Raw genomic sequence first — 16,575 nt, 5'->3', positions numbered from 1 at the left:
GCATTGGTAATTTTACAATTAGGTGTAGAATTAAACTGGATTAAGAATAATTAGTTGGCAACCAGAACAATAATCAAAACAGACACCATCACAAACATAAACAGAAAAAAAGCAAATAGACAAGGTAATTTACTCTGACAGTTTAACAACTTTACAATTACGTGTAGAATTAAAGTAGATTACAAAAAATCAGTTGTACACAGCACAGAACCCAACGGGCAATATGACAAATAAATACAGAATAATGGACAAAATAGACAAGCCTGTTACAAAAGGAATTAAAAGGATCAACAAAAGTAATTACTGTGTGTACTTTTTCGTGTATTTTGTTTTCGTCTTAACATTTAATCAATATTTGGCAAAACGTACTCCGGCAGAATGGCAATTGAGAAAGGAGCCGAGGATGTATGTGTGTGTGAGTGTGTTAGTGAGCGCGCGTAACTAATTTACTGACCACCCAGCCAGCACGCCCAGATGTGCCCCAGATTGGCCCAATATGTGCTCACATATGGGGACGATCTGGGCAACCACTAAATAACCCATACTGGAAGCGCAAATGGTATGGGTAATGGTCCCATCTTGGCATTACACTTGCTCCCCACATGTGGCCCACATTTGGCCAGGATGCTCCCCCAAAAAAGGCCAGCTTTAAGCTAGGGTGCACCCCGCATTGGGCCCGGATGTTCCCCACAAACTGTCAGTATTAAGCCAGGGTGCATCCCACATTGGGCTCAGATGTACCCCACATGCGGCCAGAATTAGACCAGGGTGCACCCCAAATTGAGCTTGGATGCACCCTACATTGAGCCTGGATGTATCCCACATTGTACCTGGATGCACCCCACATTGTGCCTAGATGCACCCCACATTGGGCCCGGATGCACCCCACATTGTGCCTGGATGCACCCCACATTGTGCCTGGATGTATCCCACATTGAGCCTGGATGTATCCCACATTGTACCTGGATGCACCCCACATTGAGCCTGGATGTATCCTACATTGAGCCTGGATGCACCCCACATTGAGCCTGGATGCACCCCACATTGAGCCTGGATGCACCCCACATTGAGCCTGGATGCACCCCACATTGTGCCTGGATGCACCCCACATTGTGCCTGGATGTATCCCACATTGAGCCTGGATGTATCCCACATTGTACCTGGATGCACCCCACATTGTGCCTAGATGCACCCCACATTGAGCCTGGATGTATCCCACATTGAGCCTGGATGTATCCCACATTGTACCTGGATGCACCCCACATTGTGCCTGGATGTATCCCACATTGAGCCTGGATGTATCCCACATTGTACCTGGATGCACCCCACATTGTGCCTGGATGCACCCCACATTGAGCCTGGATGCACCCCACATTGAGCCTGGATGCACCCCACATTGTGCCCGGATGTATCCCACATTGAGCCTGGATGCACCCCACATTGTGCCTGGATGCACCCCACATTGTACCTGGATGCACCCCACATCGTACCTGGATGCACCCCACATCGTACCTGGATGCACCCCACATTGTACCTGGATGCACCCCACATCGTACCTGGATGCACCCCACATTGTGCCTGGATGCACCCCACATTGTGCCTGGATGCACCCCACATTGAGCCTGGATGCACCCCACATCGTACCTGGATGCACCCCACATTGTACCTGGATGCACCCCACATTGTGCCTGGATGCACCCCACATCGTACCTGGATGCACCCCACATTGTACCTGGATGCACCCCACATCGTACCTGGATGTATCCCACATTGAGCCTGGATGTATCCCACATTGTACCTGGATGCACCCCACATTGTGCCTGGATGCACCCCACATTGGGCCCGGATAGGACCCACACCAATACAATTTGCGCTTCCAGTATGGGTCTTATAATTATGGGGTTGCTAAGATCAGCCCCATAAGTGAGCACATATAGGGCCAATCTGGGGCACATCTAGGCGTGCTGTCTGGGTAGGCCTACTGTTTGTGGGGAACATATGGGGTGATTGTGGTTACCCTAGATGCTACCCATGTGGGACCAAGATCGGCTTACTGGGCCCCAGAAGACGTGCAAAATAACATTGGGTCGATATGGGGCTCACATGCGGTGCTGGTATAGGGGTAATCTATTGAAACGTTATCTCTATTATTTGGTCCTTTTAGAGACATGACTTTGAATACGATGATGTGTACAAGAACCATTAACACATTTTCGATACATTTTGCTGTTCTGCGATCACGAAAAAAGAAGAAAACATTTCATTTGAAAGATTTAAGTGGAAGCCGAATATTTGGACGAAATAAAGGAAACACGTTTCTTGGGACTTGTCTGTAGCAGGTAAGTGAACAGACACCATCACAAACATAAACAGAAAACAAGTCGCGTAAGGCGAAATTACTACATTTAGTCAAGCTGTGGAACTCACAGAATGAAACTGAACGCACTGCATTTTTTCACAATGACCGTAGTCCGCCGCTTGTGCAAAACGGAGTGAAACTGACGAGCCTGTTCAGCGCGGTAGTGGTTTCGCTGTGCTGCATAGCACGCTTTGCTGTACCTCTCTTCGTTTGAACTTTCTGAGAGTGTTTTTAATCCAAACATATCTATATGTTTTTGGAATCAGGAACCGACAAGGAATAAGATGAAATTGTTTTTAAATCGATTTCGGAAATTTGATTTTGATAATAATTTTTATATTTAAAATTTTCAGAGCTTGTTTTTAAATCCAAATATAACATATTTATATGTTTTTGGAATCAGAAAATGATGTAAAAAAAGATGAACGTAAATTTGGATCGTTTGATAAAAAAAAATTTCATTACAATTTTCAGATTTTTAATGACCAAAGTCATCATTAATTGTTAAACCACCAAGCTGAAATGCAATACCAGAGTCCGGCCTTCGTCGAAGACTGCTTGGCCAAAATGTCAATCAATTTGATTGAAAAATGAGGGTGTGACAGTGCCGCCTCAATTTTTACAAAAAGCCGGATATGACGTCATCAAAGACATTTATCAAAAAAATGAACAAAAAGTCTGGGGATATCATACCCAGGAACTCTCATGTCAAATTTCATAAAGATCGGTCCAGTAGTTTACTCTCAATCGCTCTACACACACACACGCACACACACGCACACACACAAACACACACACACACACACACACACACACACACACACACACACACACACATACAGCACGACCCTCGTCTCGATTCCCCCCTCTATGTTAAAACATTTAGTCAAAACTTGACTAAATGTAAAAAGCAAATGGACAAGGTAATTTACTCTGACAGTTTGACAATTTTACAATTACGTGTAGAATTAAAGTAGATTACAAATAATTAATTGTACACAGCACAGAACCCAACGGGCAATATGACAAATAAATACAGAAGAAGGGACAAAATAGACAAGCCTATTACAAAAGGAATTAAAAGGATCAACATAAGTAATAACTTTGTGTACTTTTTCGTGTATTTTGTTTTCGTCTTAACATTTAATCAATATTTGGCTAAACGTACTCCGGCAGAATGGGAATTGAGAAAGGAGACGAGGATGTATGTGTGTGTGCGTGTTAGTGAGCGTGACTGACTTACTGACCACCCAACCAGCACGCCCAGATGTGCCCCAGATTGGCCCAATATGTGCTCACATATGGGGACGATCTGGGCAACCACTAAATGACCCATACTGGAAGCGCAAATGGTATGGGTATGGGTCCCATCTTGGCATTACACTTGCTCCTCACATGTGGCTCCCATTTGGCCAGTATGCTCCCCAAAAAAGGCCAGCTTTAAGCTAGGGTGCACCCCGCATTGGGCCCGGATGTTCCCCACATACTGTCAGTATTAAGCCAGGGTGCATCCCACATTAAGCTCAGATGTACCCCACATGCGGCCAGAATTAGACCAGGGTGCACCCCACATTGAGCCTGGATGCACGCCACATTAAGCCTGGATGCACCCCACATTTAACATGGATGTATCCCACATTGAGCCTGGATATATCCCACATTGAGCCTAGATGCACCCCACATTGTGCCTGGATGCACCCCACATTGTGCCTAGATGCACCCCACATTGAGCCTGGATGCACCCCACATTGAGCCTGGATGCACCCCACATTGAGCCTGGATGCACCCCACCTTGTGCCTGGATGCACCCGACATTGTGCCTGGATGCATCCCACATTGAGCCTGGATGCACCCCACATTGAGCCTGGATGCACCCCACATTGAGCCTGGATGCACCCCACATTGAGCCTGGATGCACCCCACATTGAGCCTGGATGCACCCCACATTGTGCCTGGATGCACCCCACATTGAGCCTGGCTGCACCCCACATTTAGCATGGATGCACCCCACATTTAGCATGGATGCACCCCAAATTGAGCCTGGATGCACCCAACATTTAGCATGGATGCACCCCACATTGAGCCTGGATGCACCCCACATTGAGCCTGAATGCAACCCACATTGAGCCTGGATGCACCCCACATTGAGCTTGGATGCACCCCACATTGAGCCTGGATGCACCCCACATTGAGCCTGGATGCACCCCACATTGAGCCTGGATGTATCCCACATTGAGCCTGGATTTATCCCACATTGAGCCTGAATGCACCCCACATTGAGCCTGGATGCACCCCACATTGAGCCTGGATGCACCCCACATTGTGCCTAGATGCACCCCACATTGAGCCTGGATGCATCCCACATTGAGCCTGGATGCACCCCACATTGAGCCTGGATGCACCCCACATTGAGCCTGGATGTATCCCACATTGAGCCTGGATGCACCCCACATTGAGCCTGAATGCACCCCACATTGAGCCTGGATGTATCCCACATTGAGCCTGGATGCACCCCACATTGAGCCTGGATGCGCCCAACATTGAGCCTGGATGCACCCCACATTGAGCCTAGATGCGCCCAACATTGAGCCTGAATGCACCCCACATTGAGCCTGGATGCACCCCACATTGAGCCTGGATGTATCCCACATTTAGCCTAGATGCACCCCACATTGAGCCTGTATGCACCCCACATTGAGCCTGGATGCGCCCCACATTGAGCCTGGATGCACCCCACATTGAGCCTGGATGCACCCCACATTGTACCTGGATGAACCGCACATTGAGCCTGGATGCACCCCACATTGAGCCTAGATGAACCGCACATTGAGCCTAGATGAACCGCACATTGAGCCTGGATGCACCCCACATTGTACCTGGATGCACCGCACATTGAGCCTAGATGAACCGCACATTGAGCCTGGATGCACCCCACATTGAGCCTAGATGCACCCCACATTGAGCCTGGATGCACCCCACATTGTACCTGGATGAACCGCACATTGAGCCTGGATGCACCCCACATTGAGCCTAGATGAACCGCACATTGAGCCTGGATGCACCCCACATTGAGCCTGGATGCACCCCACATTGTGGCTAGATGCACCGCACATTGAGCCTGGATGCACCCCTCATTGAGCCTGGATGCACCCCACATTGTGCCTGGATGCACCCCACATTGTACCTGGATGCACCCCACATTGTGGCTAGATGCACCGCACATTGAGCCTGGATGCACCCCACATTGTGGCTAGATGCACCGCACATTGAGCCTGGATGCACCCCACATTGAGCCTGGATGCACCCCACATTGTGCCTAGATGTACCCCACATTGTACCTAGATGCACCCCACATCGAACCTGGATGCACCCCACATTGAGCCTGGATGCACCCCACATCGAACCTGGATGCACCCCACATTGTACCTGGATGCACCCCACATTGAGCCTGGATGCACCCCACATTGTACCTGGATGCACCCCACATCGTACCTGGATGCACCCCACATTGGGCCCGGATAGGACCCACACCAATACAATTTGCGCTTCCAGTATGGGTCTTATATGGGGTTGCTAAGATCAGCCCCATAAGTGAGCACATATAGGGCCAATCTGGGGCACATCTAGGCGTGCTGTCTGGGAACATATGGGGTGATTGTGGTTACCCTAGATGCTATCCATGTGGGACCAAGATCGGCTTACTGGGCCCCAGAAGACGTGCAAAATAACATTGGGTCGATATGGGGCTCACATGCGGTGCTGGTATAGGGGTAATCTATTGAAACGTTATCTCTATTATTTGGTCCTTTTAGATACATGACTTTGAATACGATGATGTGTACAAGAACCATTAACACATTTTCGATACATTTTGCTGTTCTGCGATCACGAAAAAAGAAGAAAACAATACATTTGAAAGATTTAAGTGGAAGCCGAATATTTGGACGAAAATAAGGAAACACGTTTCTTGTGACTTGTCTGTAGCAGGTAAGTGAACAGTGAGGAATATGTGAACAGAACGGAACCATTTTTTGCCTTGTTGCAATCGCATGAAAGCGTAATCAAACTCGGTGACAGATTGAATTATAAGAATTATTTCAACGTTGACAGGCTTTCATTTAATTCTTTTAGATTATCTTCCCCAAAGCCTAATTGTACTTTAAACATAATGGAAGCAGTTAAACAGTCACGAGGATTACAATGTGTTATGGGTGGGTTATTTTTTTTAAAGTGTGGGGTTTATGGTACGTCAGCTGTAGTTGAGTTTTCACTAAAAATAAATCAAGATTAAATTGCTAACACTGCATCTCTAGCTTATGAAAACATGACGCAAACATCAAGGTAGGATAACAAAAGTATAATTTCATCTGTCAGCTCAGCATATCAGATTTCGCCGATCGCAGGAAAAAAAACCATTGTAATTAGACCTTGGGAATGACCATTCCATTAATTTTCAGTCCTGATATTTGACAATATAGTGAAACTGAGATAACAAAAATTTCGGAAATGTTTGTCCAGCTTCTGTGAAATAAGACATTACGCAGAACCGATTTACAACCGTTATTGTTTTTGTTATTTTGGAATACGTTTTACTGGCTTATGGATGATGACATTACTGCTTGTGCAGAAAAGTTATTTCTTCATGTGTGTGTGTGTGTGCGTGTGTGTGTGTGTGTGTGTGTGTGTGTGTGTGTGGATTGAAAACACGCTCAGAAAGAGAGGTACAGAAAAGCGTGCTATCCTTCTCAGCGCAACTACTACCCCGCTCTTCTTGTCAATTTCACTGCCTTTGCCATGAGCGGTGGACTGACGATGCTACGAGTATACGGTCTTGCTGAAAAATTGCATTGCGTTCAGTTTCATTCTGTGAGTTCGACAGCTACTTGACTAAATGTTGTATTTTCGCCTCACGCGACTTGTTGCCTTTTGCACTAGCGGCGGACTACGTTCGGTTTCATTCTGTGAGTTCCACAGCTTGACTAAATGTAGTAATTTCGCCTTACGCGACTTGTTTTTGGCTCACGAAGTGTAGCCTATGCGATGCTAACTTTTGTCTGTCTGTGCGTGCGTGCGTGCGTGCGTGCGTATGTATGTATGTATGTATGTATGTATGTATGTATGTCTGTGGTAGAAACTTTAACATTTGAAGACGTCATATTACATTGACGTCAAATTATGACGTACGAGGGTTAGACGTCACGCGATGGAATTACTGAAAGTCTCGGTGATTGTTATTTTGAGCGGGCCGAGACTATTTGGCAGTCGTGTCCATGTAAGTAGGCTACATGCAGACAGACAGATCTAGATCTAGTGTCTCGCTTTCTTGCACAGTTTCACCTATGCTCTTTCTCTCTCTGTGTGTGTGTGTGTGTGTGTGTGTGTGTGTGTGTGTGTGTGTGTGTGTGTGTGTGTGTGTGTGTGTGTACCCATGTTTCCACAGGTTTGGTTGCCTAAATCACCATAAGGCAACTATCCACACGTGGATGGCAACCTAAACTCTGGATGGCAACCTAATTGTGTGGATGCTCGCTTCATTTAACACCGTTAAATTGACTTTTTTGACGGAAAGAATGTCATAACAATGTTCAAAATGACATTCTTTCCGTCCTCTATAGGCGACGAAATAGGTCAAATTTGGTGCATTTTTTAGTGCAAAATTCTTCGATGCCGGAGCGAGTACTGCACCCAGTGCTGTTGTAGTGCAAGTGCACTAGAAAGGCACTACACCCAGTGCCGCCTCTTAGGTAACCATCCACACTTTAGGTATGTGTGTACTGTGTGTGTGTGTGTGTGACGGAGTGATTGAGTTTGTGTTACTGTTTGTCGATTTCTTACGTGAGCCTTGAAGGCTTCGCCTCTTGTTTACATTAATTTTAGTCAAGTTTTGACTAAATGTTTTAACGTAGAGGGGGGAAGCGAGACGAGGGTCGTGGTGTATGTGTGTGTGTCTGTCTGTGTGTGTGTGTGTGTGTGTGTGTGTGTGTGTGTGTGTGTCTGTGTGTGTGTGTAGAGCGATTCAGACTAAACTACTGGATCGATCTTTATGACATTTAACATGAGAGTTCCTGGGTATGATATCCCCAGACGTTTTTTTCATTTTTTGGATAAATGTCGTTGATGACGTCATATCCGGCTTTTCGTGAAAGTTGAGGCGGCACTGTCACGCTCTCATTTTTCAACGAAATTGGTTGAAATTTTGGTCAAGTAGTCTTCGACGAAACCCGGACTTCGGTATTGCATTTCAGCTTGGTGGCTTAAAAATTAATTTACTTCGTTATTCCTGAACTCGATTTTTTAAAGATATTTGTTTCTATAGATGTCCAAATCATTGTTGTTTAGAGCTTTCGTCGTTCAATGTGATGTTGAAACTGCAGTGCAGTCAGAAGTTAATGTTCACCCACAGTTGCTATTGTTATTGCCATAAAAGACGTACATTTTCATTTCCTTTCATTTCATTTCATTACTTTACTGTCCCATCGCTGGTAAATTCGGGTCGCTTCCTCCCAGTGGAAAGCTAGCAGCAACGGAGTCGCGCTACCCAGGTGTCTGCGTGTTTAGGTGTATTCAGCCACTTATGGCAGAATGACCAAGGTCTTTTACGTGCCATTGTGATGACACGGGGGTGGGACATGGCTTCCGTCTCTGGGTCTGCACATAAAGTTTTTTCCCTGCTGAGTATGGGTCGTACACATCCGACGTCATCTGAATGAGGATACACACCATACAATTTCATCACAAAGGTTGTACACGACCTACACCATCCGGACTGTGTACTAGAAATTACGCAATGGTTTGAGTACTTGGTTAAAAACCTAATTATTTAAGATCTTGTCTACTGACCAGGTTTCAAATGCCCCATTACACTTGTAAACAAGTAAACCATGAATGCATGGCATATGTCCTGGGTACGACCCATATTTTTAACGTTGACATTCTGCTTAAACAAAGTATGGGTAAGGACACGATCAACAACATCCGAACTGTGTAGTCCAAGCATCACCCGGGACAGACCTGGCAACCCATACGATTGTGTCGCATTTTGTACGCATGATTGTTTAGAATACGATCAGTACGGTCAGTGGACACAAAATACGACGAGAACAATTCCTAGACTACTTTTCTTCACAAGCACATCCCAAAGCCGATCCAAATTTTGACACATGATGACAGTTTTTGTCCTAATCATTGAAAGAAACATCTGTTTCAAATGTATTGGTAAACTAAATTATTACCAATTCAGTGCCCCATATGGCTTTGTGACCAATCAGGACGGATTCTAGGTGACCCTCTAAATGTTATAACGTTCAGGCAGGGACCCTTTTTGTTTATCACGCTAAAAATTAACAAGACAAAGTAAAAATGTAATTCAACAATATCAGCGTGATTTATTCTAAAGAATGGCACTTCAAATGCTGTCAGGTAATACTCTCTTTATCTAAAAAAATACCGAAAAGCGAATTTTGTCGGTGGGTGCGTAACGGAACAGCAAGGCACCGCCCATCGTCTGAGTTTGCAATGCCGACCGCTCACTTGAAATCTAAATGATCTATGTTCGGGAAAAATCAAGTAAAATTGCGCCACTCGCTTTACATCAAATGTATCTTTACGTCATTTCCCATCCGTATGGAGTCGGTTCTAAATCTGTCCCTCTCTGTTCAACGAGAAACGCATGTTCAACATGGTTTATCTTGTGAGATTGTTGTGTGTCAAAGGCATTTGACCTGTGAATATTCATCACGTCAGGTGTGTTACTCTGATTGGCTGACTCAGGTCACGAGAATTCTTTGACTGACAGGCATAATCAGGTAGAAGCGCTCAAGTTCCCATTGCGGCTGTTCTGTCTAATTCGCGGGGTTGCTTCGAAACTTCTTTTGGTCGAATTAAACGGTAATAAAACCGTTATTTATAATATGCTGACTGTTAGCAAATAAAAGGCTCATGCTTGATATCTTTTTTTCTCGACATGTCTTGTTATCATTTGCTAACAGTCAGCATATTAGAAATAACTCATATTAACGGTGCGACGGATGCATTGTGAACCATGTTTGAGTCATGGATGTGCAAATGCTGTGTGGAGTACGCTCAATTTTTCTGAAAATATACCAAGTTTGTTTGAGAATACCCCAAGTGCAAAACAGGGTTCCCAGGTCTGTAGCTGCTTAATTTGGTATACTGGGAGTACTCTTTATGAGAATTACACCACATCTTGGATATTTCTAAAGACAATATACTTTCTTTGGCATGAATGTGTGTGCAGACATCTGTATAAGTTCAATCCGGTATTCATACACGTTGATATGTATGTGTGTATGTGTGTATGTGTGTATGTGTGTATGTGTGTATGTGCACACTTAAAGTTATGCTTCCTTTAATATTTAGTCTTCATACTGTTTGTAGTGAAGAAAAAATGCATTTCATTATTACTGATGTTGGTGTGCTTGTGCATAATATAAGAATTGTTATGAATTGATAGAAATTCCATTTATTAATTGTTGGTCTCTTACTTGTATAACCAAATGCTCCAAGACTTTATGTTGTTGTGCTAGGTGTGTGTGCTGCTATAGAGTAATAAGAATCATTAATTATTATTATCAATAAAATTATTATTCTTATTATTATTTTTATTATTGATGATGATGTTGATATGTAGTTGCCCAATCAGAGTGCATCATTTCTGTTCACCTGATGAGTCTTATTCCTTTTAATTTTTGATGGCTTCTGCTACCAATGTTGTTGAACTGTGTTTTGCATAACTTGATGCTTTATGCATTTTGACTCACACAGAAGACAAAGAAACCAAAAAGCAAACAACCCGAAGGCCCGACCCACCCGCTCCTTTTCATTTGTTTGTTTGTTTGCTTAACGCCCAGCCGACCACGAAGGGCCATATCAGGGCGGTGCTGCTTTGACATATAACGTGCGCCACACACAAGACAGAAGTCGCAGCACAGGCTTCATGTCTCACCCAGTCACATTATTCTGACACCGGACCAACCAGTCCTAGCACTAACCCCATAATGCCTGACGCCAGGCGGAGTAGACACTAGATTGCCAATTTTTGAGTCACTTGAGAAAAAGTGACTCTATGTAATCGGTCAGTGTTAGTCTGTCCGGCCGGCCGTCCGTAGACACCACCTTAACGTTGGACTTTTCTCGGAAACTATCAAAGCGATCGGGCTCATATTTTGTTTAGTCGTGACCTCCAATGACCTCTACACTTTAACGATGGTTTCGTTGACCTTTGACCTTTTTCAAGGTCACAGGTCAGCGTCAAAGGAAAAATTAGACATTTTATATCTTTGACAAAGTTCATCGGATGTGATTGAAACTTTGTAGGATTATTCTTTACATCAAAGTATTTACATCTGTAGCCTTTTACGAACGTTATCAGAAAAACAAGGGAGATAACTAGCCTTTTCTGTTCGGCAACACACAACTTAACGTTGGGCTTTTCTCGGAAACTATAAAAGTGACCGGGCTCAAATTTTATGTGAACGTGACTCATTGTGTTGTGAATAGCAATTTCTTCCTGTCCATCTGATGCCTCATATAATATTCAGAACTGCGAAAGTGACTCGATCGAGCGTTTGCTCTTCTTGTAAAGTCTTAGGTATGACCCGGCCGTGCCGGGATTCGAACCCACGACTTCCCGATCACGTGGCGGACGCCTTACCACTAGGCCAACCGACCCGCTCTTTTTTCATTTCATTTGTGTTTATTTGCTCTTCATCAATTAAGGCCCATGAGAAATAAAAAGTTTTGTACTTTGTTTTTCCCTTGTTGTCTTTTAATTGTACTATTGTGTTTTTTTTAATTTTTTTTACTTTACCCGGAATAATAATGTATTCATTAATTTATTTGTGTTATGTTCAGTCATATCAAATCATATAAATATACTGCTAGAATGCCGGGACATTTTTGCCAAACATTTCAAGCTATTTAAGAATACATATACAATCATGTCAGACATATTTGAATTATGTTTCGTGTATGATTCTTCAGTTAATAACGCTTAGATCGTAGTAATTTAGCTCGATTTTTTAAGATATTTGTTTCTATAGATGTCCAAATCATTGTTGTTTAGAGCTTTAGTCGTTCAATGTGATGTTGAAACTGCAGTGCAGTCAGAAGTTAATGTTCACCCACAGTTGCTATTGTTACTACCATTAAAAGACGTGCATATTGTCTCACCAGTTATTTGTTTTGGCGTGTTCTGTTTGTGGAGTCTTATGGTGTGTGTGTGTGTGTGTGTGTGTGTGTGTGTGTGTGTGTGTGTGTGTGTGTGTGCGTGTGTGTGTGTGTGTGTGTGTGTGTGCGAGTTTATGTGTGTGTGTGTGTGTGTGCGAGTTTATGTGTGAGTGTGTGTGTGTCAGTATGTCTTGATATGTGTGTGTGTGTGTGTGTGTGTGTCAGTATGTCTTGCTATTAATAAATGTGTGTGTGTGTGTCAGTTTATGTGTGTGTGTGTGTCAGTATGTCTTGATATGTGTGTGTGTGTGTGTGTGTGTGTGTGTGTGTGTTAATCATGTTTACGGTACAGTCGGGGCGGTGAGGATCAGGGCATAGATTTGACACCATTCAGCAAGAAGGTTAAACGGATGAAATATCGACTACACTCAGTACAAATGCACCTCCTAACACTCACAAAAACACACACTTACAGACACACGCACATACACACACACACACACACACACAATAGCACACACATACACACACACACACATACACACACACACACACACAAACTAGTAAACAAAACCTGAGTCAAAGTATGAAGTACTAACTCACTTTACTTCATTATTCCTGAAGTCGACACAAGCAGCACGATGGACAGACTGCACCAAACGCAACCACCCCTAACATCAACTTCAAAAACTCAGTATAAAGCGGGCACACATTACGGAGACGTTTCTGTATTTCAACCGATAACTAGGCCATGTCGCGTTACAAAGTGAAATTGACTTAGACGCAAGTCCTCTGAAACAAGTACGACCCGGCTACTTCCCAGTTAGAGACGCTTGCAGCCACGTGATGAAACTTGCAAGGTTCACCCACGCTGAACTCGAAACTCAGACATGTTGGATCCTTGGAGCAGATATATGAGCAATCATCTTCAGTGCCGTTGTTGGAATACACGATGTTTTCATTGATAGTGGCATTAGCGTACATGAGGTAGCCGTCTGTGTCCAGGTCCGTGCACGCTGTTAACAAAGTAAGATCAGTCAAGTGCTAAACACGCCAGGCCAGATCTGACACTGGCACGCACGTACGCATGTATGCATCCCCAGCGTGCACACACACACACACACACACACACACACACACACACACACACACACATACACATACACACGTGCGCGCGCGCGCGCACCCGCACACTTACACCCGTTTGTGCACACAGTCGCTCTGAACACAATGTTATCTTAAAAAAAAGGACATATTATTCAAACACTCGAGAAACTCAAATCGAAGTCTCCTACCATTGCAGTATAACCCCATTTGACCTATTCCACAAAAGTGTACCGGGTCAAAGACTACAGGAAACGCAATCCCTTCACCGTTATACTCACACAACACGGCGAAGGCTCTGCGGCCCACAGAGTATATAGTGGGACCCGATGGCAGAGTTATTTCCGGAAAAGTATATTGGCTAAAACCACAAAACTGTATAATGGAAGGGCGCTAGTTCTGTGTGACGCTTAGTTCTCGAGATAGGTGTGACCACATGACGTGACGTCATTTATATTTGCGTCATCGAAGATCTTTCCTATTTCAATCAGTGTCATTGCCCAGTTCTATGTGCTGCAGTCGTTTTGACTGACTTGACAAGTTGAGAAGAAGAATGACGTTTTATTTTGCGAAGCAACTGCATATGAAAAGAAAAAAAAGCGCGGAGAAGTATGTTTGGGTGCTGCAAGATTTTATGACCAACGAATTCTACCTTGGAAGAAAATGAAGATGTCTGCTTTTCGTCTGCTTTGAAGGTTGGGAGATTTTACAGCGCACACGGCCGAATGCAAGTCGTGTTGGACAAGAATGTTGTTATTCTTCTTTCTTCGAAGTACCGAAGATTTGTTCTTGGCCATATTTTCGAGCTGTGCATTGTTATATTATGGGAAAAACACGTTTAAACACAAATTCGCTAAAAAACAATGATCATGCATTTGCTCCGGAACTGCAACGTCAATTTGCCAAAACAAAAAATTCTGGCTCAATACGCGGGAGCAGGCTGGTAGTGTCATATATTGTAATGGGTTTGGAAGTATTGCTCCTTATTTACATAGCACTCCGGCCCTGTTCTTTTTTTCGTCACACCCAAAACCGTTATTTGTTTTGGGCGACGCTGCATTAATAGGTGTTTCCTCTAACCTATACACCGCTACACGTTAACACTATCCCTGCATGAATATACTTACAGTCCAGGCAGGTTCTGCTTCCCTCAGAGTAGTAGAACCCGATGGCACACATGCACCCGTCCTCGAAACACTGAGAGTTGGCTGGGCCGCACACACCATCACCACTGCACGCTGTGTGCAGCCAGTCTGACACACACAATAATACACGCATGATTACATTATAAGTAGCCCTCGTCCATCCTTACAGGCACACAACACACCGATAAATTACATTACAAGTAGCCCACATTCATAACTACAGCCGACATATAACACACAGATAAATTACATTACAACACGTAGCCCATAGCCCGCAGTACAGGTACACAATAATACCCAGCTAATGACACAATAATACACAGATAATGACATTACAACAAGTAGCCCACATCCGTCAATACAAACACAATGTCACACAGATAACTACATTACAACAAGTGGCCCACATCCGTCAATACAAACACAATAATAACCAGCTAATCAAATATCAGCAAGTAGCCTACATCCATCATTACAGACACAATGATATACAGATAACTACATAACAACAAGTAGCCCACATCTAGCATTGCAGACACTCTCCTTGTTCTTATCATTATAGTGGTTAACGGTTAGTTTTGAGGGTGACCATGGGCAGCGCCATTTTGTTGTGAAATACGTCATCAGTTTGTGTACACAGGAAGTTCTGACATCCGTCACCCTTTGGGAGGAGTGAAGGCAACATTGTTCATCAGTAGAAAGTTGTGTGAAATGGTCATCACTGAGTTTGTGTAACACAGGAAGTTGTGAATTACGTCACCCTATGGGAGGTGTGAAGGCAAAATTGTTCAACAAAAACGGAGGTATCATCATCATAGGTCTAAATGTGCAGGGTCAACCGCAACAAACTCAAACCATTCATAATACACTGCATCTGAGTGACTTATATACCGACATTTTATTTCTTATTTTCAGCACAGGCATAGGAAAAATCATGAACCAAAATTGTATTTATTTTCTAATTTAACATTTGTTTTACAAATTTGACCATGGTCTTTCAAACATACAGTGACATTAAACATTGTTATGTTAAAAAAAAAAAGTAAAAACAAGTCGCGTAAGGCGAAAATACAACATTTAGTCAAGTAGCTGTCGAACAGAATGAAACTGAACGCAATGCAACGCAGCAAGACCGTATACTCGTAGCATCGTCAGTCCACCGCGCACGGCAAAGGCAGTGAAATTGACAAGAAGAGCGGGGTAGTACTTGCGCTGAGAAGGATAGCACGCTTTTCTGTACCTCTTTTCGTTTTAACTTTCTGAGCGTGTTTTTAATCCAAACATATCATATCTATATGTTTTTGGAATCAGGAACCGACAAGGAATAAGATGAAGGTATTTTTAAATTGATTTGGACAATTTAATTTTGATAATAATTTTTATATTATTAATTTTCAGAGCTTGTTTTTTATACAAATATAACATATTTTTGTAATCAGAAAATAATAAAGAATAAGATGAACGTAAATTTGGATCGTTTTATAAAAAAAATATTTTTGTTACAATTTTAAGATTTTTAATGACCAAACTCACTCATTAGTTTTTAAGCCACCAAGCTGAAATGCAATACCGAAGTCCGGACTTCGTCGAAAATTACTTGACCACAATTTCAACCAATTTGGTTGAAAAATGAGAGCGTGACAGTGCCGCCTCAACCTTCACGAAAAGCCGAATATGACGTCATCAAAGACATTGATTGAAAAAATGAAAAAAAAGTATGGGGATTTCATAACCAGGAACTCTCATGTCAAATGTCATAAAGATCGGTCCAGTAGTTTA

The 16,575-nt window shown here is 43.5% G+C and overlaps 1 protein-coding gene and 1 long non-coding RNA gene across 2 annotated transcripts in view; one reads left to right on the top strand and one right to left on the bottom strand.

Annotated features, from left to right (window-relative positions):
• The window catches only part of LOC138976412 (uncharacterized), a 556,176-nt gene that overhangs the window by 482,400 nt on the left and 57,201 nt on the right, over window positions 1-16,575 (top strand). The window lies entirely within an intron of this gene.
• Window positions 13,135-16,575, bottom strand: part of LOC138977453 (uncharacterized) — an 11,258-nt gene continuing 7,817 nt past the window's right edge. Inside the window, exons 3-4 of the mRNA XM_070350322.1 lie at window positions 14,779-14,904; window positions 13,135-13,563 (exon numbers count right to left, since the gene is read on the bottom strand). Of these exons, the coding sequence (XP_070206423.1) occupies window positions 13,325-13,563; window positions 14,779-14,904 (365 nt within the window). The 3' untranslated portion in view covers window positions 13,135-13,324. The remainder of the gene's footprint in view (window positions 13,564-14,778; window positions 14,905-16,575) is intronic.

Source organism: Littorina saxatilis, linkage group LG9, assembly GCF_037325665.1.
Source record: "Littorina saxatilis isolate snail1 linkage group LG9, US_GU_Lsax_2.0, whole genome shotgun sequence".
NCBI classification, from domain to species: Eukaryota; Metazoa; Mollusca; class Gastropoda; order Littorinimorpha; family Littorinidae; genus Littorina; species Littorina saxatilis.
This window is presented reverse-complemented; position numbering and strand designations above follow the sequence as displayed.